This window comes from Macrobrachium nipponense, chromosome 27, assembly GCF_015104395.2.
Source record: "Macrobrachium nipponense isolate FS-2020 chromosome 27, ASM1510439v2, whole genome shotgun sequence".
Classification (NCBI taxonomy): Eukaryota; Metazoa; Arthropoda; class Malacostraca; order Decapoda; family Palaemonidae; genus Macrobrachium; species Macrobrachium nipponense.
Genome location: NC_087216.1, coordinates 19559131 through 19586068, shown reverse-complemented (window position 1 = coordinate 19586068; position 26938 = coordinate 19559131). Strand labels below are relative to the sequence as shown.

Sequence of the window (26938 nt, the reverse complement as noted above, 5' to 3'; positions counted from 1 at the left end):
TTTTTCACTGGACCGACTGAACCATTAATTTGAGAGAGAGAGAGAGAGAGAGAGAGAGAGAGAGAGAGAGAGAGACTTCCATTTGAAATCCATAAATACACAGATGGAATCTGTCTAGATTTTTTAGGATTTTTCACTGGAGAGAGAGAGAGAGAGAGAGAGAGAGAGAGAGAGAGAGAGAATTCCTATTTACAACACCAATATGTTGTGATTAAATTGTTAACATGATTAACGCTAGACAGACTGGATTTAGTTAATTTGAGAGAGAGAGAGAGAGAGAATTAAGGATAAAGCGTAAATAGCAAGAGAATGCAGCTCTTAATTTGTAGTGACGCAATTACGGCTGACCGCATTTGGTGGCCAGAGGAGGAATGCATTTAAAAATAGCCCTCAGGCAGGTAAAGAGTGCGCCCCTTTTAAGAGCTACAAAAAAAGAGGGAGAGAGAGAATGTATTCGAAGTTAAGACCTTGAAAGGTTAAAGGATCGTAAAATCGTCAGCATGGAAAGAAAGAGAGAGAGAGAATAGCTTGGCTAAGGGATAATCGTGAATGGCCTAACCGAACATATATATATATATATATATATATATATATATATATATATATATATATATAAATTGTAAATTCCCTCGGTTAATCTACAAACTTCCCATCGCAGTAATTGACTGGTCATGATTGGCAAAGTTACTGACTGGTCATGATTGGCAAAGTTACTGACTCGAATCGTCTTGTACTTTAACTGGCTGATTGTCTAACAGGTATTCTCATAGATTGGGTCTTAGTTTGACTTATGAATTTAGAATTGAATTATCTCGTATTCTGACGACTAACCAGAATTCCATTATCCTGGATCTGTCTGAAATTCAGTCGAGAGCTTCGTGTAGTAACGTGATGACGTCATAGCTTAAAGTAATGTTACTACTTTGCGGGAAAATGAGTGTTCGTCCATTGATGCACTGTGCCCGTTACGTTCATGATGCCACTGAGAGAGAGAGAGAGAGAGAGAGAGAGAGAGAGAGAGAGAGAGAGAGAGAGATTTCCATTTAAAAGCCATTGATACATAGGTGGAATGTCTAGATTATCAGGTGATTGACGCATTTTTTAAAATGTATTTGAGCTTCAAGGATATAAGTTTCACGAAGGATCTATGCTAAACAAACATATGCAAACGCACAGATAATATTATTATGAACTGCATTTCCATCAAATAAAAGACTGCAAATTTTATGTTGCTTCTCAACATAAGTAATATCTGGCCCCATTCTAAGAAAGGATTCCTAGCTCAATATTAGTGAGATGAACTTCAGTGTATGTACTTTTCAGCGCTCGAAGTCACGACCTTGAAAGATCAGTCATTACTCTCTGAAAGCAATTTAACAGCCAGGATTGATTTATTGAAGCTCACTCTGAAAATCCTCCTTCAAAATAGGCAATCAAATGCCAAACGTTTTGCCCAATGGCTCGCGACGGGAGATCGCCAAGGGGTGTAAGATGACTCCAGGTGGGACGTAAGGTGACTCCAGGTGAAGTTCCCCTTGGTCTGCTGTAGGGGCTTCTTGTGACATACTCTGTAGTGGTGTTTGTTTTTGTTGATGTCTGCGAGGAAAATATTTAGGGCATGCATAATGGGTCCTAACTTTTTTGTATGTAATCGATTGTTTTTTATATGTCAAATGTTCAAGTAGTAGAATTATTATTATTATGTAAACTGTATTTTAACGACATTAATTATTTTGTTTTTAAGACATCATTAACGTATTCTCGTGGACAACCTAATTTGTCCATGTTTTGACGAATTTACTTATAATTTTTTTTTTAAGTATTTGAGTTTTCCAGCCAAAGTTTTTCATTTTTTTAATACTATATAAGATACCAAAGCTTCAGCTGTCTGTGGTGTCACGTTTTCAAACCAAATTTCCTCAAAAGTTAAGCTAATTTGCTCTGAATAATATCAAACTCTCTGAAGCCCATTTTTCTCAGCGTGGGGGAAAAATGGCTTACGACAGCTCGTCAAACCAGAGACGAATTGTTAACGCCTTTATATATAAAAAAAAAAAAAAAAAAAAAAAAAAAAAAAAAAAAAAGTCTTCCTTCATCAGGTAAACTATATAAAAAAAAGTGCACTTTCTTCTGCTTTGTCGTATATTATAAGCGTTCCAAGGAACATTTTCCTTTTTCTTAGAATAGTTCCTCATACGGTATTGCCGCCTCGTCGGTCTCGAGTGCATTTATATCGGCATCCCCTGAGATGGAAGGCCGCATTACCGTAGGGAATGCATTACCATAAGATTTGCATCCGGTGGGAAAAACCCGCTGATATCCTTGGACAATCGATCGTGCTACGGAACGCTCCTAATTTACGTTTACGAACGGCGCCCTAACTCTCGTAAAGCCCCTCTTTTATGTGCCGAAAGGATTCTCTCTCTCTCTCTCTCTCTCTCTCACGTAAGAAAATTTTAAAAATTTTCAGTGGTTTTCGTATTCTATTACTTTGGTCCAGTGGTTTATCAACCTTGCATCGTAAGCAAGAAACCCGAGATCAATCCTAAGGGCGAGGGGGACAACTTAAACCCATTTTCCTGATAATTATTTTGTGCTTCTGTTGACCTGATTTTTGAAGTGATTTACTTAGTGGTTAGATAAATGAAGGGAGTCGTACCCATGACGTAAGGGGTGCTTGGGTCAAGCATTCAAATTCCAAAGCACTTAAAGATTGGAAAGTGATACTCTCTGGTACTGTCCTCCTCCTCCCTCCTCCTCCTCCTCTTCCCCGAAAAAGAGAAGGCGTGTTGTCGGAAATTATATATAGAATATATCTGTAAATATATACCTCTGTAAGTAAAATTGATGGTTTAACTCCTAAACAAATATTCATAAAAGGAATGTGTTTGGGGTTCGGCGAATCTGTAATAATATCAAATCTCGTATTCCCCCTTTAAATAAATCACAGTTCAGTTATCAAATTCGACCTGGTTTAATTACTCGCTGTCATCTCCATCAGTTCGGATATCCCCATTCATTCATAGAGTAGAGGGCATTGTATTCACAACTGTGATAACTGAACTATGATTTATGTCAAAGGAAAAAGATATATATATATATATATATATATATATATATATATATATATATATATATATATAAAGTATTTTACAGAACGTAAAATGTCTGGGTTTGAGTGGCAAGCACTCAGGATGCTTAGTTAATATGATTTATATTGTATTCTTAAGTACTTAAACGTCAGTTTATAATTGTATTCGGTTATTTCCTTATGTTATTTCCTTCCAAGGAGTTATTTTCCTTGAAATTTTGTGAAATTTGGAGAAACTTGCAATTTAAAGTAGCTCAGAAGTCTCTTGAACTTTGCGACGCCTAATGTTGAGAATTGCGTCACTCGTCTCGTCTTGGTGGTAATTAAATAAATAAATAGTTAAAATGATCGTCAGCCTGATAAATCAAAACTTTATTTTCATCCCGGTAAGAGAAATTCTTTATTATCAACTTGAGAAAATAAAACCTATTTTCATCGTGATAAGATAAAATCTTTTTCATCACCCTGGAAAAGTAATATCTTAATAATCATCCTGATAAAACAAAAACTTCATCATCATCCTGATAATATAAAATCTTTTTCATCATCCTGAAAAAATATCTTAATAATCATCTAGATAAAACAAAAAATTTATTATTTACCTGATAAGATAAAAAATCTTAGTCATCATCCTAATAAAACCAAAACTTTATTATTATTCTGGTAACATAAAATCAATTTCCTCTTCGTGATAAAACCAAAATCTTTATTATTATTCTGATAACATAAAATCATTATCATCCTAATAAAACCTCTTTATTATAATCCTGATAAGACAAAATCTTAATCATCATCCTGATAAAACCAAAACTTTACTATCATCCTGATAAGGTCAAATCTTTATCATCTTCCTAATAAAACCACTTTATTATCAGCCTGATAAGATAAAACCTCAATAATCATCCCGGTAAAACCAAAACTTCATTATCATCCTGATAACATAAAATCTTTATCATCCTGATGATATGAGATCTTTATTATCATCCTAACAAACAAAGCAAAACAAAAGAGAGAGAGAGAGAGATTGATTTAAAATACAATACGCAGACATCCGCCATAACAGAGACTACTTCCACAAAGCTTCGCTTTTCCATGATTTGCAGAGCGAATCGGGATGGACGGACATAGGAAATGGATGGAATATCCCCCCCCCCCCCCCTCCTTTTTTGTGTTTTTTTTAGCACTTGGGGTAAATGGACCAATAATCTGCCAGCCGCTAGTCAAGCCTTTTTCCTTGAGTGCTGTTTGCGCTCTGCCGAGTTTTTATTTTATTTTATTATTTTCTCTTTTTATTTCCTATTTTATGGTTTTGCTTCTGCTCTTCTTTGCTTTTATTTCTTTTATCCTATTATTTTTTATTATCGTTGTCGTGGGTTTTTTCCTATTCTATGATTTTGTTTCTGTCATTTTTTGCTTTTATCTCTTTTATTCCATTATTCTTTATTATCGTTCTGGTGGGTTCACTTGTGTGCTTTGTCTGTTTAGCCCTTTTTTTCATTTTGTTCTATTCCAATTTCTTATAATTTTTCTGTTATCTTTTCTATTTGTTTTCGAATCATTTACTTTGCGCGTTTTCTCTTGATGTCACGCGATCCCGTCTCCCTTGAATGTCGGACATTGCTTCTCTGCCAACTTCAATTCAATTTATTGAGGATGTTCTGAACTGGAATATGTAAATTTTTTGGTGCATCAAAATTAAGTCATCTAGTTGGTTACGTGGCATTGTATTATGGGTGTTAGTATTAATATTCATACAGCGATCTTACTGTAAATACAATTTTTAGAATGACAGGTTAGAATTACTCGAAATGTGTGCTTGTTTTTAATTTGCCTGGCAACGCTCAGAACCTGAAAAATGTAAAAACTTCGGCGCAATCCGGTGTTCTATACAGCGTATAATCCTGCATGAAACTCTCAGCCACGGCCCATGAAACTTATGGCGACAGCCTGGTGCCAGACGCACGATCATAGCTAACTTTAACCCTTAATACAACAAAAACTACCGAGGCTAGGGGGATGCAATTTGGTAGGATTGATGATTGGAGGGTGGATGATCAATATACCTATTTGCAACCCTCTAAGCCCCAGTAGTTTTTCAAGATCTGAGTACAGACGGACAGACATAGTGCATCGCAATAGTTTTCTTTTACAGAATACTAAATTAGTGGAACGTTTGTCAGTGTTTCAGCATTAACGAATCTTGCTTTAGAAGGCCATGAATTTCAGAAGTTTTAGAGTCAGAGTTAATGCTAGATTAAACTGAAAAGACTTCAAATCGTTGATCTTTACTCTACGTTTTATAGACGTCGCTTATTCCTTAATTTAAAAAAAGATAGAAAAAAAGTTCTTTATACCAGTTTTTTTTTATTAAACCTCTAGACTTACAAAAAAAGGGGGAGGAGGTTTTTTGTTGTTTATTCTTGTTTTGTTTTGTTTTTGGTTTCTCTAAACCTGCACTAAAGTTTTTTTTTTTTTCGTTCTGAAAATCTGCGCTCAGCGATTTTGCCTATTGTGAACGTAAATCAAGGCAGCTCTACCATTTGTAATAGTAAAACTAAGGCAATTTTGACTTCTGTAAACGTAAAGCTAATGCAATTTTACCTTTTGTAAAAGTAAAACTAACTCAGTTTGTCAGTTTTACTTTTTGTAAAAGTAAGACCAAGGTAAAAACAAATCAATTTCGCCTTTTGTAAAAGCAAAACAATTTTGCCTTTTGTAAAATTAGAACCAAGTCAATTCTACCTTTCGCAAAAGTAAAACCAAATCAATTTCGCCTTTAGTACAAGTAAAACCAAAACAATTTTGCCTTTTGTAAAAGTAAAACCAAGTCAATTCTACCTTTTGCAAAAGTAAAACCAAAACAATTTCGCCTTTTGCAAAAATAAAACCAAGTCAGTTTTACCTTTCGCAAAAGTAGAACCAAAACAATTTCGCCATTTGTAAAAGTAAAACCAAGTCAATTCCGCCTTTTGTAAAAGTAAACCCAAGACGATTTTGCGCTCTGCAAACCTGCCCCTCACCTCTCACTTGCCAATGCAAGTCTGGGAACAACTGTAGGTTCCAAGATATCTGAAACGAAAAACGGAATGGACGGAGGTTGCAAATGGACGTCATCCTTTTTATCTCTGGAGGGGGAGGAGGGGGAGGAGGTAGGGGAAGAGGGAAGGGAGGAGAGAAAAGTGGACCAGTGACCATTGTGCCTTTAGTCAAGCGGTTTCTTTCCTTTGTGTTTTTCTTCTTTTAGAGCTGTTTCTCGTTTTTCCTCTTTAGTTCTTTTTACCTGTTTTATTTCCTCTTTAACTTTATTTACTTATTTTTATTGGACTTTCAGTACACACTAATATTTGTTTATCTCTCTCGCCAGAGCAAGTTTTCTCTTTCGGTGTCAGGTCGGTTTGCACTCAGCTGACTTCTGTGCTTTATGTTGTTTTTCAGTTTTCATCTTGTTTGTCATTTTGTTTTGGCAAAACATTTTTTCCGTTTTTGTTTCGTTTACTTTGGTGTATTTTGTGTTCGTTTTGTTTTACTGTACTTTTCACTTTTATTTATTTTTTTTACCACTGCAACATTCTTTTTATCCCAGTCAGAGAGTGGTTTCAATTATCTCTTGTATTTTAGATTCGTTTTGTCTCTACGCTGTTTTCAATTGATTTTGTGTTTATAGAATACTTTCTGTTACATTCATATCTCTTGGTTTTTTTATTTATTTATTTATTTTTGTAGTGCTGAACACAAACTTTTCAAAATTTTATGATAAAGTATAAGCTTTTATTATTTTTTTTTTTTTTGCCAGTTGATATTTTGTGTCTATAGAATACTTTCTGTTATATTCATATCTCTTGGTTTTATTTATTTATTTATTTTTGTTGTGTGAACGCCCAACTTTTCAAAATTTTATGATAAAGTAATACGGCTTTTTATTAATTTTTTTTTTTTTTGCCAGTTGATATTTTGTGTCCTATTAGAACTCTTTTCTGTTAAATTTTATGCATAAATCTCTTGGTTTTATTTATTTATTATTTAAATTTTTTGTTTTGCTGAACACAACTTTTCAAAATTTTTATGATTTTAAAGTAAAACTATTTTTTTTTAAGCCTTTTATTATTTTTTTTTGCCATTATATTTTGTGTCTATAGAATACTTTCTGTTATATTCATTGGATTCTTATTTTATTTATTTTTTGTTTGTCTAACACAATATTTTATGAAAAATAAACTTATAAGCTTAGTTTTTGTTTTTTTTTTGCAGTTGAATTATTTGTGTTCCGATACTTTCTGTTACATTCAATATCTCTTGGTTTTTTTTTTTTATTTATTCATTTTTGTAGTGCTGAACACAAACTTTTCAGAATTTGATGATAAAGTATAAGCTTTTATTATTATTATTAGTTTTTTTTTGCCAGCTGATATGGTGGTCAGGAGGAAAGTTCATTGGATTTATTGAAGAGTCACTTACTAATACTAAGAGAAATTGGCGACATTGTATTTTAACAAAAAAAATGTTAGAGTGTAGGTTAATCGTGTTTCATATGTGATTGATTGTCATCGATTCTGCGAAGGTTATATATATATATATATATATATATATATATATATATATAATATATATATATATATCTATATAACCTTCGCAGAATCGATGACAATCAATTATATATATATATATATATATATATATATATATATATATATTATATATATATATATATATATAAGATATAAATATATATATATATATATATATATATATATGTATATATCTACATATATATCTGTAAGGTTTTGCTTAGCTAATTATACGCTGATTTAAGCTATGTCTATAACTAGGTTTATCCTATTAGGTTAATCAGAATGATAATTGTTATGCGTGTTTATAGAAAGTTCAATTGATTTTACGATATGGAATTTTTTAAAATGTAAGAATATCCTTTTTTATTTAGTTTTTTCCTTGAGAATGTATTTTAATTTACTCAGGGCTGATGGTCAAACCTGACTTCTAAACTCATCCTGTATTGGCGTTTGTTAAATATGTTAAATAAATATCTTATTTTTTCGTTTTTCAGACAGTTATATTAAAGAACAAGTATAAACACTTCATCCATTTTCTGTGAAATGAAAATTAGCCTTGGGTGTGTTCCGAGAAACTTGAGCTTACAGCTCATTAGTAATGATATGAGACTCAGTGGTTAGACTCTATATGTACAGTAGAGCTTGTGAAGGTTGCCAGATACTGCCTGCAGAGAGTTGCCACGTACTCATTTTCCCGGACATTAAGGAAAACTGCAATAATGAGTATCTTTACATTTGGCATTTCAAGTGAGGATGAAAGTGCTGTTTGTTGGTCTTGGAAACTTGTGCAAGGTGCATATTCTAACTTGCTGTGCTCTGAATCCTTTTTAATGACTTCGCTCAGAACCAGGTTTGAGATTCCCGTATTCAAACACGTTTTTGGTGGATGTTAAAATTCGCAAAATGTTTATATTTTCAGTGGTTTACAAGAGTTTCTATTCGTTTTTCTGTTTGCTGTTACTGACGTTACTATAGAGAGTAAGAAAGAAGTAAGAGAGAGAGAGAGAGGAGAGAGAGAGAGAGAGAGAGAGAGAGAGGGCGTGGTTCTTGTCTGTATCGGCTGTCAATCAATTGTTGGATAGCATTTTGAAAATAAATCTCGAAATTGATTATTAAGATGCTATTTCAATATCAAGCATTTAAAGTCTGTGATATTGAAATTAAATTAATATACCTAACAAATATTTACTTTTGAGACGTTTTGCGTTGTTATTATAGTTATATGTCAAATGATAGGAATTTTAAATTATTATATAATTTAGTAATGGGAGATTTTGTCTAATTAATATGATTATGACATGTAATAATTCTGAATTGTGTATACACACACACACCACACACACACACACACACACACACACACACACATATATATATATTAATATATATACATATAATTATATTATTTTTTATATCATATATATATAATATATATATATAGATATATATAATTATCAATATATATACTTATGGGCCATTTTGCTTATCATTATGATCATGATAAGTGATATTCATTAGGCCAAGTAATGACAAGACAACACCACTAACCAACGTTGTCCTCTCTCCCCTTCTCCGCAGGACACTGTCGACCAAACAGATGAGGAGGACATCAGCAAGAACTCCACAGGTTCCCCGAAGATCCGCAAGAAGAAGAAGAAGAGAACGCCGAGAACTGTCATCAACCCCTATGGCAACGTTTACTTCTACTGGCTGTGCGTCCTAACCATCTGTGTCCTCTACAACCTCTGGACGACCATCGTCCGCCAGGCGTTTCCAGAGTTGCAGAGGCGGCCTCAGCCTATGTGGTGAGTGACTGAAGCATAGTTGAGGATTTTAGTTTAAGATTTGTGTTTCTGCTGCATTGTGATGAGTTGGTTCTGCACTGTCTAGGTTTTTGTTGTAAGACTTGTGTTTCTGCTGCATTGTGGTAAGTTACTTAAGCATAGTTGAGGTTTTTGGTTTTAAGATTCGTGTTTCTGCTGCATTGTGGTGAGTTGGTTTTGGCCAGTCTAGGTTTTGCTTTTAAGGTTTGAGTGTCTGCTGCATTGTGGTGAGTTACTTCAGCTTAGTCGAGGTTTTTTGGTTTAAGATTTGTGTGTGTGTTGCATTGTGGTGGGTTGGTTGTGCAGTCGAGGTTTTTGGTTTAAGATTTGAGTGTTTTCTGCATTGTGGTGAGTTGGTTTTGCACAGTCTAGGATTTTCTTCTAAGATGTGAGTGTCTGCTGCATTGTGGTGAGTTGGTACGGCACAGTCTAGGTTTTGTCTTTTAAGATTTGATAGAATGAATCTCGCAATGAAGAATCATACTCTGATTCAGGTAGAATCTCAGACATTGAACTGTGATACCTGATACTGTCAGTGACTAAAAAACACCTTCAGAATCACACACTACAGGATTGCTGCAGCTTTTAAGAGGTAATCCCGTTAGGTTGTGACAGCGTACCTGGATCGCTGACCTAAGAGCGTAATGTAGTTAGCAATAAAAGTCTTAAAAGAACCAATGTATTCAGCAATAAAAGTCTTAAAAGAACCATGGCGGGAACGCTGAAAACCGATCTTGTGTTGCCAGGTTATGTAAATTCAATGTTTATTATCGTCATCTTGAACGTACTATGACCTGGGAGTAGGAGGGTGTACTATAGTAGATTCACATTAAGAGTGCATTTGATGCCTAGGCCCCGTCCCTTACGGCGCTCCTGAATGGCTGTTGATAAGCCAATCACATGGCTGGAAACTCTCAGTCTCTCTCGAGAATTCACATAGGCAAGATGTGTGTTCACCTCCCCTGAGGGATAGGTCTTTCAAAAGTATCCCTCAGGGGAGGTGGAACATACATCCTGCCTATGTGGACTCTCGAGAGAGACTGAGAGTTTCCAGCCCTGTGATTGGCTTAGCAACAGCCAATCAGGAGCGTCGTAAGGGACGGGCCTAGATATCAAATGCACGGGTATTGTGAAGTTTCTATAGGCGTTCGTATGATAACAGTCGAGGTGTAAATTTTGATAAAAAGAAACGTGCTAAATGCGTTCAGAGCTTATGTACTCGTGGGATCTAACATTGCATTGGAACTGATACACCAAGAGATAAGTAGTATTATAAGGTCTAAATGATGATGAATGATGAAAAATAACACCATAATGAACTAATAGAACGTTTGTCCTCTTAGTGTATCCAGTTTTACTGTCAAGTCGGTCATAGTTCCTCAATCACCCAAACTTGAAAAATAGACAACTTCCAAATATAGGTCAGCGGAGGTCATAGTGAAAGGTAGCCTTAGCGTAGCTGAAAATAAGGAATTGCGTACGAGAATGAGAAAGGTCTTAGGAAATCATTCTTAAGGTTCTGATTGTATAAGATTTAATATTTCAGCGTGCTAGTAATGATATTCTGAAGTACTTTATCACCAGAATAATGGTAATGTAAAGTCTATGTATTTATTGAGAAAAGATAGTTCGAAATTTACAAAATAGTCCAAGCAGTTGCTTTTGCTTGAAAGGTATTTCTCAGTGCTACTAATAGTGGTATAGATCCTGATATCTTTGTAGCACTAGAAGAATTATACTGTAAGTGAAAAAACGAAAGGCTTTGGCGTTATTTATGCAGTATAGTACAAATTGTAAGCATTAGAAAACTGTGTTTTTAAGGTTAAGTGAAAACTTATTCTTGGAAGCAACTATTACCTCACAGAAACAAGACTCAATACCGCATTAACGTCTGAGAACTATTTCTCTTGTGATAGAATGTCTGTGAGTCTCTCTCTCTCTCTCTCTCTCTCTCTCTCTCTCTCTCTCTCTCTCTCTCTCTCTCCACCCGTCGGCTCCCTCTTCTGAGTTACCTTCGTCACCCCTTGATGACATATTTCCAGGTCCCCCTTATTACCTTGCCCTCGTCTCTATAAATTTATTCCTATCCTCTTACTAGGAAACAATCTGCTTGATATAGGTATGTGTTTATAGCTAAATATAGGTATATTTATAGCTTGATATAGGTATGTGTTTATAGCTAAATATAGGTATATTTATAGCTTGATATAGGTATGTGTTTATAGCTTAATATAGGTATATTTATAGCTTGATATAGGTATGTGTTTATAGCTAGATATAGGTGTGTTTATAGTTTGATATAGGTATATTTATAGTTTGAAATAGTTATCTCTTTATAGCTTGATATATGTGTTTATAGCTTTATATAGGTATATATATAACTTGATATAGGTATGTGTTTATAGCTTGATTTGGGTATGCGTATATAGCATGATGTAGGGATATTTATAGCTTGAATAGGTGTGTGTATAGCTTGATATAGGTATATTTACAACTTGATATAGTTGTGTTTATAGCTAGATATAGGTATGTGTTTATAGCTTCATATAGGTATATTTGTAACTTGATATAGGTATGTGTTTATAGTTAGAAATAGGTGTGTTTATAGCGTGATATAAGTTCCTCGTTGGACGAGTGGATTTCGCGCTCGGCTACCAATCCGGTGGTCCGAAGTTCGATTCTCGGCTCGGTCAACGCGGAACCAGAGGAATTGATTTCTGGTGATAGAAATTCATTTCTTGATATAATGTGGTTAGGATCCCACAATAAGCTGTAGGTCCCGTTGCTAGGTAACCAGTTGGTTCCTAGCCACTTAAAAATATCTAATCCTTCGGGCCAGTCCTAGGAGAGCTGTTCATCAGCTCAGTGGTCTGGTGAAACTAAGATATACTTAACTTATAGCGTGATATAGGTATATTTATAGCTTGATATAGGTATGTGTTTATAGCTTGATGTAGGTATGTGTTTGTAGCTTGATATAGATATATTTATAGCGTGATATAGGTATGTGTTTATAGCTTCCAAGGGTTTGACTTTTTGATTAACACTTTACCTTTGGATACTGTCAATATTTTTTTTTATACAGTGAAAATCTGCCGAGTGATCATATTTACATCGATTTAACCCTAACATTCGACTTTAAACTAGATGTCTGTCGTTATTGTAAATTTTAGATCAGTGTCTTCATTTGTTTCCGTTGCGTCATGTAGTGTGTTGGAAAATTGAAAAAGGTGCCTCAAGATGACATTGCGATGAGAGAGTGTTTGTACGTCTGGCAGGCGGCCACTGCCGACAGTTTCCCAGAATGATATTTCAAATGATGTACTCAATTTTTATATTCGTCATGAGTTCTCTCTCTCTCTCTCTCTCTCTCTCTCTCTCTCTCTCTCTCTCTCTCTCTCATAATGTGATTTAACTTTTACAGTATGGTAGGATATGGAAGCTAAACCATTCTCCTCTCTCTCTCTCTCTCTCTTAATGTGATGTAACTTTTAGAGGAGGGTAATAAGATATAGAAGCTAAACTCTCTCTCTCTCTCTCTCTCTCTCTCTCTCTCTCTCTCTCTCTCTTAATATGATGTCACTTTTAGAGGAAGGGAAGATATGGAAGCTAATCCATTCCTCTGTGTGTGTGTGTGTGTGTGTATTGAAATACGGACCTCTCCTAATAAAATCAAACAATTCCTCCTCCCCTGTATGTGTGTAGTTGGCAAATAGGATCCATCCATGGGTCTTCCCTTTTTTTATGGGGGAGGTAGGTTGTTTTGGAAATCCTCGCAGATCCTACGACGTATCCTCAAATAAATCCCGTTGTTTATTTTGACCCTCTGTTGTGTTACGTGTGGCCAGATGCTTTTGGGGTTACTTTTTTTTTTATTCAAGGTCAACCATGTTTTGGTCTCGGGGATAAAATACTGTTTTGTTGATTTTCCCGAACGGGACGGTTAGTGCGCGTGCGCGGTAGGAGGAGGGCCGTTTCTCGTTTTGCATTTTGCTCTTGTTTTCCTGTACAGAGAGACAGAAGCAGAATGGAAGTTTATTTGCGTCAGCAGACGAAATGGAGGCTGGGAGATATTAGAGTGTATTTTTATTTTGATTCATTTCTCGAGCTGTCTTGTATATTAATTAAAGATACTTTCGCTAAGTAGTTACAGTCTCTCTCTCTCTCTCAGGGCGGCCCTCGTCTCTCTCCTCTCGAGGCTCCTCCTCCTCAATCGGAACCACCTCACTCTCTCGCATCCCTCTTCGTCTATCTTCAATTCTCGTCTCTCTCTCTCTCTCCTCAAAAACGGACCTGGTGGGATCTGGAATTATTTTCCACTTTTGTAATTATTTGACTGCAAATTTTACGCTATTTCCATCAAACCATACTATAAGAAGCTGAAGGATGCAAAGATTTTCGGAAATGAAATTTTAGTCATTTAATTTATTCATTAATGTATTGTTAATTTTTTTCATTTCTTTACTTGTTGTTAGCGACATGTCGTTGTCCAGGAAATGGAATTCAGCATTAGTCAGCTAGTTATTTTCTTTCAGTATCTCGAAATTTTGATTAGTATTACTGGACTGTCTGTATTTCTAATTTGATAGCAATTGTACACCTTTAATTATGATACGCCAAAACTTATATCATTATCATAGACTACTAAGAATACGTCCTACATCGGGAAAAGACCATTCCATTAATTCCCCTCGACAGAAAAGAACAGTCACACTTAGACTGTTTATTCGCAGTCAGACCTTATAGCCATGACTCGAAAGATGAGTAACAGTCCAGACTGTTATTCCCAATCTAACCCAGGGCCATTACTCAGAAGGGGGAGTATTTCGTATTTCATGCGACCTTCCCTTATCAAGGAGCGTTCTGATTGGTCGGCGTCATCCCCTCCCTTATCAAGGAGCGTTCTGATTGGTCGGCGTCATCCCCTCCCTTATCAAGGAGCGTTCTGATTGGTCGGCATCCTCTCCCCTATCAAGGAGCGTTCTGATTGGTCGGCACCATCCCTTCTCTTATATAGATGGAAATGGGAGTTATAGGGCCAAGATCGTTATACTTAGTTGCAGTTTGGAAGTGTTGAATGAATACATTTGCCTTATTTAATTATGTATTTTACTCTTGTGGGTATTGTGTTCTGTGCAAGCTTGCTGTATGATTATTTGTTATATCCTTGTTCCTTACGAATGCTGTTTCAGTAATAATACGAAGGGAATAAACATTTAATTGACATACCTCTGAAATTATTTCACATCGCGTCAGTTGTTGTTATATATAATAAATTCATTTCATTACGCATTACACAGATAATTTTGAAAGCGTTGTGTAGAGAATACAGTCGGTTTGAAAATACGATAAAGTTTGATATTCTATATACAAATAATAGCAATTTAGTTGTTATTAACCTGAAGTTACTTTCAATTTTTCTACATCACTCATGTGTATAGAACAATCCTGAACTCACTGTGTACGGTAGTATCTTCATGTCATTATAATTTTAAAAGGTTTTGTTTACATCAAAAATACGGTCGGTCTGAATCTATTATAAAGTTTAATGTTCTTAGTACAAATAACTGTAATTTAATGTTTGTCAGTGGTAAATTACTTTGCTTTCCACTTCAATAAAATGCACAGAATAAGCCTGAACAGTCGTAAACGGCATACCAAATTTTATAACCAATCTCTAACCGGCCTTCATCTCATAACCATTCCGTATTGGCACCGGAACCGAGTATTCTCTCTCTCTCTCTCTCTCTCTCTCTCTCTCTCTCTCTCTCTCTCTCTCTCTCTTTCTCTCTCTCTGAGAGAGAACGCCTTTATGCCATTCGTTGCAGAGAAATAAAAGAACGATTCCTTCTCCTATTTCCGGAGAAAAGATTGTTTGATGGGGGAAGTTTTTCGTCGGTGAAATTGTTAGGCCTCACGGCCTGCCAGCAATATCTCTCTCACACGTATCGTCAGGAGTGTGGTTTCTTGAAGGAGAGGGCAGACGGAATTTTCTCTCATCTTTAAGTATTTATCTTCAGATTTTAAAGTTGCTGTCGTGATGTGCCTTTGTAAGTATATATATAAATTAGTTATAAAGAAAATACGCACGACAATATAAAAATTAATCGCAAATAATAATAGTATCTTAATATATATATAACATTATATCTATATCATATCTATTATATGTATATCATATCTATATATATATATAGATATTCCTAATATATATATATAAAATTATATCTATATTATTTATATACAATATTTATATATTATAGATATATTTATATTTAATATATTTATATATATAGATATATATATATATATATATATATATATATAAATGCAAAAGCCACGAAGGACTGTGAAACAATTGGAGTACGGCTGCAAGGCCTTTCAACTCTCGTCCTTTACTAAGGAGACTGATGTAAATATAAAAGTAAGTTTACAAAGAAAGCTCGTATAAATATTTGTAAAGGAAAATATGTACCTGGAATCCAACATACCTGGAGAATTAGAGGACCTATATATATCTAATTTCCCAGTAAGTAATCTGGTTCAGTATGCAAACATCTTATACATAAACTCTTCGTTTATCTAGGCTGGTTGCCAATGTACTACTTATTTCAAACGTTGACCCCATCAAATTTATCAGTCCTTGCCCAAAGTGTCAAACCTCAACCGGGTATCGAACCCAGGTCTTCTTGCTGGCGAACCAGGTGTCTTGACCACTGGATAGTTTGTATGTGTGTTTGTTTATGTGTGTGTTTACCTGCCTTTCTATACTAGTCGATTTTCTATTATGCTTAAAGCAGGTTGTTAAGGCCTAAATAAACTTGTACCTTATTGGTTTATAAGGAATGTTAATTTTGATCTTCATTATTGACAGCTAGATTTTACTTTAAAAAAACCATTTGTCATCTGTAACGTGTAAACCATAAATAGTAACAAAGTGATTTGTTCTTAATAGGAAGGACTTATACCCCTGCCCGGGCAAAAGCCGTTAAGCTGCCCTTAATGTCTCTAATACCCTTTTTCGCTCTAGGCACCTTTTTCCTCGGAATAAACGATACCCGACTGCCTGGCCTTGGCACTGAATAATAAATTGCTAAAGTGTGGAGAGAGAGAGAGAGAGAGAGAGAGAGAGAGAGAGAGAGAGAATCGATTATGTACCTATACCTGGTTACAATTAGGAATGTCCTCTTAGGAAAAGGTTTTTAGTTTAAGAACTTGTATGCGAAATTGCAAGCGAAGAGAGAGAGAGAGAGAGAGAGAGAGAGAGAGAGAGAGAGAGAGAGAGAGAGAGAGAGAGAAAACGTAAAGAATAGTACATCGACAGAGAGAGAGAGAGGAGAGGAAGAGAGAGCGAGAGAGAGGAGAGAGAGAGTGAAACTTTAAGAATAGAACATTGGGCATGAAGAGAGAGAGAGAGAGAGAGAGAGAGAGAGAGAGAGAGAGGACACGACCTTAGCTAACATTCATGCTACCCATATAGGTCACAGGCAACACTCCGGGAAAACTATATTATCCCCAATCCATCTCGCTTGTCTACCAAAGCAACTCGATCAGTCAACCTGTTGGGTAGTCTAAGCTTATAAACTCGTATCATTTATCAACATCTAGATATGACGGCTTCCACACACCCTCTCTCTCTCTCTCTCTCTCTCTCTCTCTCTCTCTCTCTCTCTCTCTCTCTCTCTCTCTCTCCTTACAACATACTGACAAATAGATTCTCAAACTGAACAATTGTTCCCAACTCTCTCTCTCTCTCTCTCTCTCTCTCTCTCTCTCTCTCTCTCTCTCTCTCTCATCTTACTAAATGTTTTGTTACATACCGGCAAACAGATTCTCAAACTGAAAAATTGTTCCTATCTCTCTCTCTCTCTCTCTCTCTCTCTCTCTCTCTCTCTCTCTCTCTCTCTCTCTCCATTTTCGGTTGCACATATTGTGGTAACTACTCAATCATCTATGTACATGTGTAACTAAGCTGATGTAGTAGTTACCAGCTGTGGTATAGGTACTCGATCAGCTTAGTGCATGACGTACTATCAATCTCCGAATGATTGAGCTCGTATATTATATAATATTTATCACCCCAATTCCAGCACCCGTGTATTTCATAAATCTTCCTTTAGCTCGTAACCATTATTGGAAATAGTGCGCAGAAGGTGAGGGTCCTTCGTCGAATACCATTAGAGCGAGGAATGCATGATTTAATGTAGGATTCGCGTCTTTATGTCATCCTGTTGCGTAGCACTATATTGAAGGTTTCTCTTCGAGAAAGCGATTCTGTTATCAGTGCCAAGGCGGTTGAAGGAACATTACTTTTCGACAGAAGAGAAAGGATGATAAAGGGATTTGGGGAATTATATATATTCTATGTTCGAAATGATGAAATTTCGCTTAATATTGTCATGGAAATTGTGTGATTGACTCTTGTAATTTGATTTAGAAAGGCTCCTGGTATTTATTATTATTATTATTGTTATTCTTGTTTTGTTTTTGTTTAACACAGTCATCCTGTTCGACTGGGTGGTTTTTATAGTGTGGGGTTCCAGGTTGCATCCTGCCTCCTTAGGAGTCCATCCATCACTTTTCTTACTATGTGCGCTGTTTCCAATAGCACACACTTCTGCATGAGTCCTGGAGCTGCTTCAGCATCTATTTTTTCCAGGTTCCTTTTCATGGATCTTGGGATCGTGCCTATATTATTATTATTATTATTATTATTATTATTATTATTATTACAATGTTGTTTACATATTGTTTATTTTGCTTTTTTATCGTGAAAGATTGATTGTTTTATGAAAATCCTGAAATAATTATTTTCATGCGTTAATTTCAATTTCATCCTCTTAACTAAATTGAGGTAATTGCGCCCAATTCCATTTTTATTTTTAATTTTCTTATGCATTTTTAATGGCTGTTTATCCTTCGATAGCTTTTCTGCTTTATGATCATTTTTCCAGTTCCTACATATTACTTTAGCAATTGCATAGGGAATTAATTTTCTGTAAATGCCGTGTAATTAATCCCCCTTACTGGGGTAATGCTTACAGTCTGCCGTGTAAGCCTCACTGTTGATTATAATTATGGATCGTTGCAGTCTCTGTTCGACCAATTGAGTGTTGCTTTCTTCCGTTCACTTCTCCCTCCTCCTCCTCCTCCTCCTCCTCCTCCTCCTCCAGTCTAGGAGACCATTAGCCTTTTCTAGTTAGAGATGCTTTGGTCACTTACATTTACTTGTCCAACGCTTTAACTTTTAATGTCACGTACCGATCAAACTGGTTTAATATTTTCATGTCTGTCTTTCCTTAGTATACTTTCCATCTGCCTTTGCCATGCGTGCGTTGCTTCCTCAAATTAGTGTTTACCTGTCATGTTTGGATCGTTTTGATAACTTCCCGCTTATCAGTCCCGCTTATCCGTCCCACCCATCTCAACTTGTCGTGTTTTCATTACTCAGGACCCTTCCCAGTGTCTTAACTTGTTCCTTTTCTCGTCGTTCACTCAGGAATCCTCCCTTCGTGTCTCACAGAAGAGCCTAGAAATGATTCGATTAAAAAAAAGTCTAGCGATATTACTAAAGAAGTTATCCAGTAAAGATTATTGGTTTAAGTTCCAGGGTATTTTCTTCAGCAAAATTGCCCGGAGGCTGAGATTGCTGTAAGAATGAAATATAATGCCGGGGCGAAGATTTTGCCAGCGCTCAAGTTTCGAAGGAAGTATGCCCTCTGATGTCATTTTGATTTTTATTGTCAGTCTATTCAAGGTGAAAAGTGTACGTGTAAGAAATTTATTGGAAAAATGCTTGAGGCAGAGAATTTTCATAAAAAGAAATCTGTTAATTGCTTTGCACTTATTGTTGTTATTGACGCCCACACCTCTTCAGATATACAGTACAATGAAGTAAGAATTGTGAAGATTCTTGAGTAATTGAGTATCGGTTGTGATAGTGAATGCATGCTGACGGGAAACCACAGAATATAATGAGGAGGCAAAATGAATAGATATGCAGGAAAGAACCGCACTTCAAAAAAAGCATAGGTTTTGTTATTGTTTTGCTTGATGTGGTTGTGCTTTGTAGAGTAAACGAAACGAGGATGAAAGTAACATTAAAATGAGCATAATTCTACTGTTTACTCTGGAGTTTACCCCGTCATGATTGGAGCCTGGAAATTGAAGCTGAATGTAGGTTTTAAGTTGTTGGAATCAACGAAAGGAATATTATGAGGGTGTTACAAATTACAAAAAAGCAGAATACAAGAGTTAGTGTTTGCCTATGAAAGTAAAAACAAAGGGAAGTTTACTGACGTAATGAGAATAAAAAATCGTCCGCCACTCATGAGCGAAAAGGTGCGTTGCTTAAAAAAATATTAATGGAAGAAGGAAGGTAAACAAAACCCCGAGAATAAAATATATAACGAAGGGAAAGATCTCGGCATAAAGAAAAAATGTAAATGGGGGATGACAGAAGACTTGCTGCTGAGGGGGGCGGGGTGGGGGTGTTGGGGTGGGGAGATTTCCTGACAAGGAAAATGTTAGAAATATATTTAGAGGAAATTGCTTGCGGGGGCAAGACTTATAAATTTGACGGCGAGGATTCTATTCAGGGCAGATGTGTATGAAAAATATTTCGTGCTTAAAAAGTTTGAGAGGGAAATATTCGGTAAGAATGGGGTTGGTGCCAGGTCTCTCTTTATACAGGTCTTGGGAGGTTTATGAAATCCTATAAGCAGTTAAGAAATGACTTCAGCTCCAAAATACTCATTTCGATATTTGACGTTTATTCGTATTAAAAACCAATTTTATAAATCATGTAAATTTTGTTTTTAGATTCACGGTTATTTTGATAAAACCTTAAACAAAAACATTATTTATTTGGCATTTATTCATAGTAAAAAGCCAATTTATCTTTTTTGTAAGTTCAAGGTTATTTTGACACAACCTTATGAAACTCATTCATTAATTCACATAGAAAAAGAGCCGATTTATATAATTTTTAAAATCAGGAGTTATCTTGAAACAGTCTTGATAATTTGGAGTATCATATTTGTAGTCTTTCAGGAAAATAATTCAAATCGTTGTCGGTACAACTTAACTTTTATGATTATATTTTACAAGTTAATCGCATGCAGTAAATTAGATAATCGAAATTTACTGACGTATATGTATTAATAATATATATATATACTATACCTCTATATATCTATATATATATATAATATATATAAATATAATACATAATACATACATATATATATATATATTAGACACATACTACATACATACATATATATAATAATACATACATACATACAGATACTATATATATATAAGTATGTATGTAGTAGTATGTATATATATATATATATATATATATATATATATAATATATATTATATATATATATATATACACACACACACAAAGGTTGGTAACCTAAACACCTGTTACTAAACCGTACAAATTTACGGTAATCAGCAGAAGGGAAGGAGTTGTGGTTGTTATATTTCGAAGGAGAACCTAAGATAAATTGAAAATCGATTTGCAGCTGTTGTGGGGGAGTGGAGTAGCGCTGACCTACTTTCTGTTGCTTTTTTTTTCATGGCGTCTGATAAGGACGAAATTCCTTAACATCTCTGATATTTTTGTTTTAATATTTGTTGGTATTATGGATTATATAGTTTTAAGTTTTTCTTTACATGTTCTTACGTAATTAGTTCGACTACAATATAGGAGACTTGAATTTCATGAATCATAAGTTTGTGCTTTTTAAGAAAACCTCTTCTGGAATTTTACCAGTGATGGGTATTTTCTAATGAAGGTGCAGAAGATTTAAATCACTTTGTGGTGAACGTTATATTGTTTCTTGCTGTATAGTAGTGACTGACTCTCTCTCTCTCTCTTCTCTCTCTCTCCTCTCTCTCTCTCTCTCTCTCATATGATTATTTAAGGTAAAAGGGTGATGACCGGTTCTATTTAACATTAGTTTCATGCTAGCAGTTTAATCACGCGTCCCCCCCCCCTCTCTCTCTCTCTCTCTCTCTCTCTCTCTCTCTCTCTCTCTCAGGCCCCGAAGACTGTAAGTGTTCATTATAGTACAAATCCTCTCCCCAGCTCTGTGCTCTGACATTTACGGACGGAGACGAAATTAAAAAAAACAAAATGGAAGAAAAATTATCATGCGTGTTATACTTATGATAAATCTTCCCCCAGGGGGTTGGGGTGGGATTTTATAAACCATTTGTTCTAGCCAAAGCTCTTGTAATTACTTTTCTCCACTCGGGGTTGCTGGGGGTGGCTCTGCCCCTCTGCCCCTCTGCCAAAAGTTCATCGTGTCACAGGCAATAATAGAATAAATCTCTTCGTGACGGTTGTGTTATGAACGGAGGACGAGGTGGACAGGCGACTCTAGGAAGAGAGAGAGGAGAGAGAGAGAGAGAGAGAGAGAGAGAGAGACGCAAAAATAATCTCTATTCTAAAATTTACTTACTTCATACGCATAACACTGTAACGATGCTGAGAGAGAGAGAGAGAGAGAGAGAGAGAGAGAGAGAGAGAGAGAGTATGCAACTGCTCGCTTATAACTAATGGCAAATAAAAATTCATCTCTTTCACTTACATCGAGAGAGAGAGAGAGAGAGTATGAGTATGAAACTGCTCGCTTATAACTAATGGCAAATACAAGTTCATCTCTTTTACTTTCATCGAGAGAGAGAGAGAGAGAGAGAGAGAGAGAGAGAGAGAGAGAGAGAGAGTTTGAAACTGCTCGCTTATAACTAATGGCAAATAAAAGTTCGTCTCTCGTTCACTTACATCGAGAGAGAGAGAGAGAGAGAAGAGAGAGAGAGAGAGAGACTGCTAGCTTATAACTAATGGCACATAAAAGTTCGTCTCTCTTTCTCTTACATCTTCCAGTGAGAGAGAGAGGGGGGCGGAGGGAGGGAGAGAGGGAGATTAGATATTTTCATTGTGAGTAATTGGAACACGTCGGAACACGTTAGCCAGGCTGAAGAGGGCCTATTGCTGACTGACAGCCGCTGTTGCTGCAGCAAGCAGGTCGATTTCGTGGCTGAAGAGTGGTTGCCCGGGCGAAAAATTCTGGGTGGGTCCGAGAGCTTCTCCTCTTGTCTGACTGTGGGCGGTTTCTTGTTATGTCCGCTTTTCGTTGTAGAAGGTTTTCTGTTGCTGTTAAAACTTTTTAATACAATATGGCTTTACGTAAAGTAATTCTTTCTCTTGATGTAATGTAAAGGCCCCCTTTGTGTGTGTCTGTGTCTGTGTTATAATAACTTTCCTCTCGCTACTAAAATATTTTATTACAATATTAATTTTTTTCGTAAGGTAATTCTTCTTCTTGACGTAGATGCAAAGGCCCTTATTGTGGGGAGAGCGGCGGTTATAACAGCTTTTCTCATGCTACTAAAACATTTTATTACAATATTTTGGCAGACGAAGAAGGTCTCTCTCTCTCTCTCTCTCTCTCTCTCTCTCTCTCTCTCTCTCTCTCTCTCTCTCTCTCTCTCTCTCTCTTAACCAAAACACACAGACACACGACTTTTCTCACTTGTTTTCACGCAAGCATATTTGTGTGAACAAGTAAATACATTTGTGTGCCTGTGTATTCATATGGATGTGATTTTTACTTGAAGTATATTTATGTATGATTTAAGTAACATCTGTGATCTCATGATTTTCTGTTGTTATTTAAGGAAGGGGGAGATTTTTATCTAGTGTAGTATTAAGTAGACTTTTTGTTTCTAATTTTTCATAAAATCGTTTAACCTTTGTCAAGTTGTTAATCGTAGTCAGTATGGCATATTTATTAAGTAGTGACAATTGGGTCAAGGTAAAGTTGACGAAGTTGAACAGCTAAATGGGAAGAGTCCAAAGGAAACGGATGAAAATGACTAGGAAGAGAGTAGTTCACTGTCTACAGTGGGCCATGAAAAACGCAATGTAGGTTCTGCGGGGTCCCGTATTGGGTATGGTGATAAAACTTGCATGTTGTATGCTTAAATAACAACGCATTAGTCTGTGCATTCTGTCAGTAAAAGTTGCTTATAACCAATATTTTCGTGTATTGTCTCCATTTAATAACCATTAGGTTTTATCATTGAGTAAATTTTATGATTCTTTTAAGCTCTTGCGTATTTTATTAGTATTTGCGTCCGCATTTTGTATTTTCACAAATAAATGAATAAAGCTGTACTGAAGTGCTCTAAAGGATCTTATGATATAATCAACTCGTTCAGTGAAAAAAATTATTAAATTGTGTTATAAGGTAATAGGGTTGTGAAGGGGCGGGGAGGTGGTTAATTGATCTCATCCTGTGCCCAATATGTAGAAAATGACCACTTCCTGGGACATTTTGACTTTCTTTTTTAATTTGATAAGCGTGTTAGATTTTTATTAACAAAAACTTGAAGCAAAGGTGGGGCTCCAGTCATTTTTATTTTAATGCACCGCACGAATAAGTTTTTAATCAAATGCATTTTTTTGGAACCTGAAGTTTGATTAATAAAAAAAAATGTTACGACCCCAGAAAGTTTTCCCTGAAGTACCACTTGAGTCAGGGCTCTTGTGAGGTTATCAGAATTTTTATCAGAATTTTTCTTGGTAGTTTACAGGAAGAGAACTTTAGCATGATTCTCGCGTTTCCGCCTTCGTAAGTCATTTCTACTTTTATGATAAATCTCTCTCTCTCTCTCTCTCTCTCTCTCTCTCTCTCTCTCTCTCTCGTTTGCAGTTGCCTCGCAAACACTCAACACTTTTTCAGTGGTTGGGTAGAAATAGTGTAGTGCATGAAATGTACAAACTACAGGTTAATATACGAAGCCAAATGCAGCTAATATGTAGATTCATTTCATTTCGAAGTAAGATAGACATTCTCTCTCTCTCTCTCTCTCTCTCTCTCTCTCTCTCTCTCTCTCTCTCTCTCTCTCTCTCTCTACACGTGTATTCAAGCATATAAATACCGTCGGTAATACCTTGGATTACGTCTCTGTCACAGATCAGACGAACCCCAAAAATATACCTTACGTCTGTCTTCCGCAAACAACAGTTGATTCTCCCACGTCAGAGATATTCCAAACTTATTTATTCGGATAAACGTTGAACTTTCCCGCTGGTATTGTTTGTCAACAAGAACGTTTGGGGAAAGTTATTATTGGGACGTTTTAACTTTTATTTTTCTTGAGGTTTGACGGGAGTGATTGCGAACGGAAGTTGTTTACCTTGGGCTGTATAGCCATGGGTGTGCTACCAGAGGGGGAGTGCTGGTGTCCTCTTAATTACAGTTTACCGGAACTCATAGTAATAATGATAATAATAATAATAAATTCGATGCATTTTGTGAAATACTCCTTCGTTAATTTTCGTACCCATCTGTGACCTGATAAATCATCAGGTCACAGATGGGTACAAAAAGAAATGGAATAACATCGATATTGGACAGTCTTCAGTCGTCTGACCTTTCCTCGTTCTCGTAGACTTCCAGTGATCAATGAAGATTATTGAGATTCTCAATACCCAGAGCACTCTATCATTTAGAAGATGGAGGCTGAAGAACAAACATGGCTGGAAGGTTTAAGTACGTACTTGTACAATCAGTTATATATGATCATTTTTTTTAACAGGAGTTCATTACGGTTGTGGGTATGGTTAGATATTTAGTAAGTTTATTTTCTATTTGTAATACTTGTATCGTTTTTCGTCGTCCAACTTGTTGAAATGAAACTATGTTTTCACCCCGTGTCTCTGACTCGTAATTATGCAAGCTGGTTATTTCAAGATTAAGTCAACAAAATTTGATGAATCCAACCATCATTATTGGAAGCAATGTTGGACCGGAAAATTAAAAAATTTTGCGAAAAAGTGTTTTAAATCAAGTCCAAGAATTTTGAACGCTTTACAGCTTCATTTCATGTTGGATTTTTTTTTTTTTTTTTTTTTTTTTTTTTTTTTTTTTTTTTTTTTGAACGTCAGCTTCATGTTAGTGTTTCGTTTCTAGCACATATTTACTGGTGTCCTTTCATGTTGACAGATCACAACAATAATCGAAGCGAAGTGACCATGATAGTTCTTTTAAGGTCAAGGTCATACATAAAGAATGAGTGTCTGTAGAGGAAGGTCTCACTGACTGTTTGAGTGTCATTTGCGGAAGTAAGCTTTCGATTATGTGCTCATATTATTGAGAATATATTGAGCCAAAAATTGCATTCATTTTCAGGTGGACTCAGTCTCTCTTTATGATGATATAATGGTTGTTGTTTGTAATTATGTCCTTGCTGTTATTGGTGTTCTTGTTGTTAAAGTAGCCTATTTTGCAACCGCTGCAATCGTACTACTATATATAATATATATATATATATATATATATATATATATATATATATTATATATCTATATATATCTAATTTATATATAAATATGTGTGTGTGTGTATGTACATATATATATATATATATATATATATATATATATATATATAATATATATATATTATAAAATGTGTGATAGCTAATGTATATTGTGTAGGCAAGGTGTAAGTGTACAAAGTAAAACAAGTGTTTAACGCTCTATTGGTGTGTGTTCATTTCACCCACACTTGCGTTCAGTAACTCTGATTTAAGGCATTGGCTGTTTCGTTTCGTGAAATCGCCCGTTTGGACCATTAACGAGATTTACGGTCTGGAAATGTGTTCTCGTTTTATCACTCTTCGCCATCGCTTTTCTCCCTCCCCCCCTCTCCCTCCCTCCTTTTGTTTCTCTAACGGTTTCAGTTTGTACCTAGATGCTTCGTTTTTTATTTCTTTTCGTTTCTTTTTTTCTTTTTTTTTTCGTTTCTCAGTTTGTTCGTGTGTTTGTTGGTTAGTCTCTGGTTCTTTAACTTTTCTTTCCTGTTCCATCAAGACTTCCTTAATTCGTTTTTATTTTATCATTGCATTTTTTTTTAGCGGATCCCTCCTCCCTTTTATAATATAGAAAGATTATGAAAATACAAAGCAGATTTTAAATCTTGCAAAAATATTTGTTTTCAAAAGTTCACACAAAACTTATAAATACAATTATATATTTTATGTTTATATATATTATATATATATATATATATATATATATATATATATATATATATGGATATATATATATTATATATAATATATATATGTGTGTGTATATATATGTAAAAGACATACATACATACATTAATTCTTAGACATATCGTAACCTTCCATTCGACAAAAATGCAAAATTAAAACTCGACGTAAGCATTGCTCTCCGAAAAGAAATACGAAACGAGAAGAGTCAATCGTCAAGTGGAAAAATTAACGGTTTGACTAAGAGGTGCTTAACCCCAGGGTACAACAACCCTCATGCAAGATGCTGCATATACGAGCGCATCTTCAGATTACGTAACAGGGCTTCAGAATCTCTCGTTACGTCAGAGGCGTCCTGTTTTTATGATT

General features: G+C 35.5%; 1 protein-coding gene across 5 annotated transcripts in view; it reads left to right on the top strand.

Annotated features, from left to right (window-relative positions):
* Positions 1 to 26938, top strand: part of LOC135200888 (uncharacterized) — a 1536981-nt gene that overhangs the window by 1404535 nt on the left and 105508 nt on the right. For all 5 annotated transcript variants that reach the window (XM_064229627.1, XM_064229624.1, XM_064229626.1 and 2 more), the window contains one exon: positions 9238 to 9464. In XM_064229627.1, coding sequence (XP_064085697.1) covers positions 9238 to 9464 — 227 coding nt within the window. The remainder of the gene's footprint in view (positions 1 to 9237; positions 9465 to 26938) is intronic.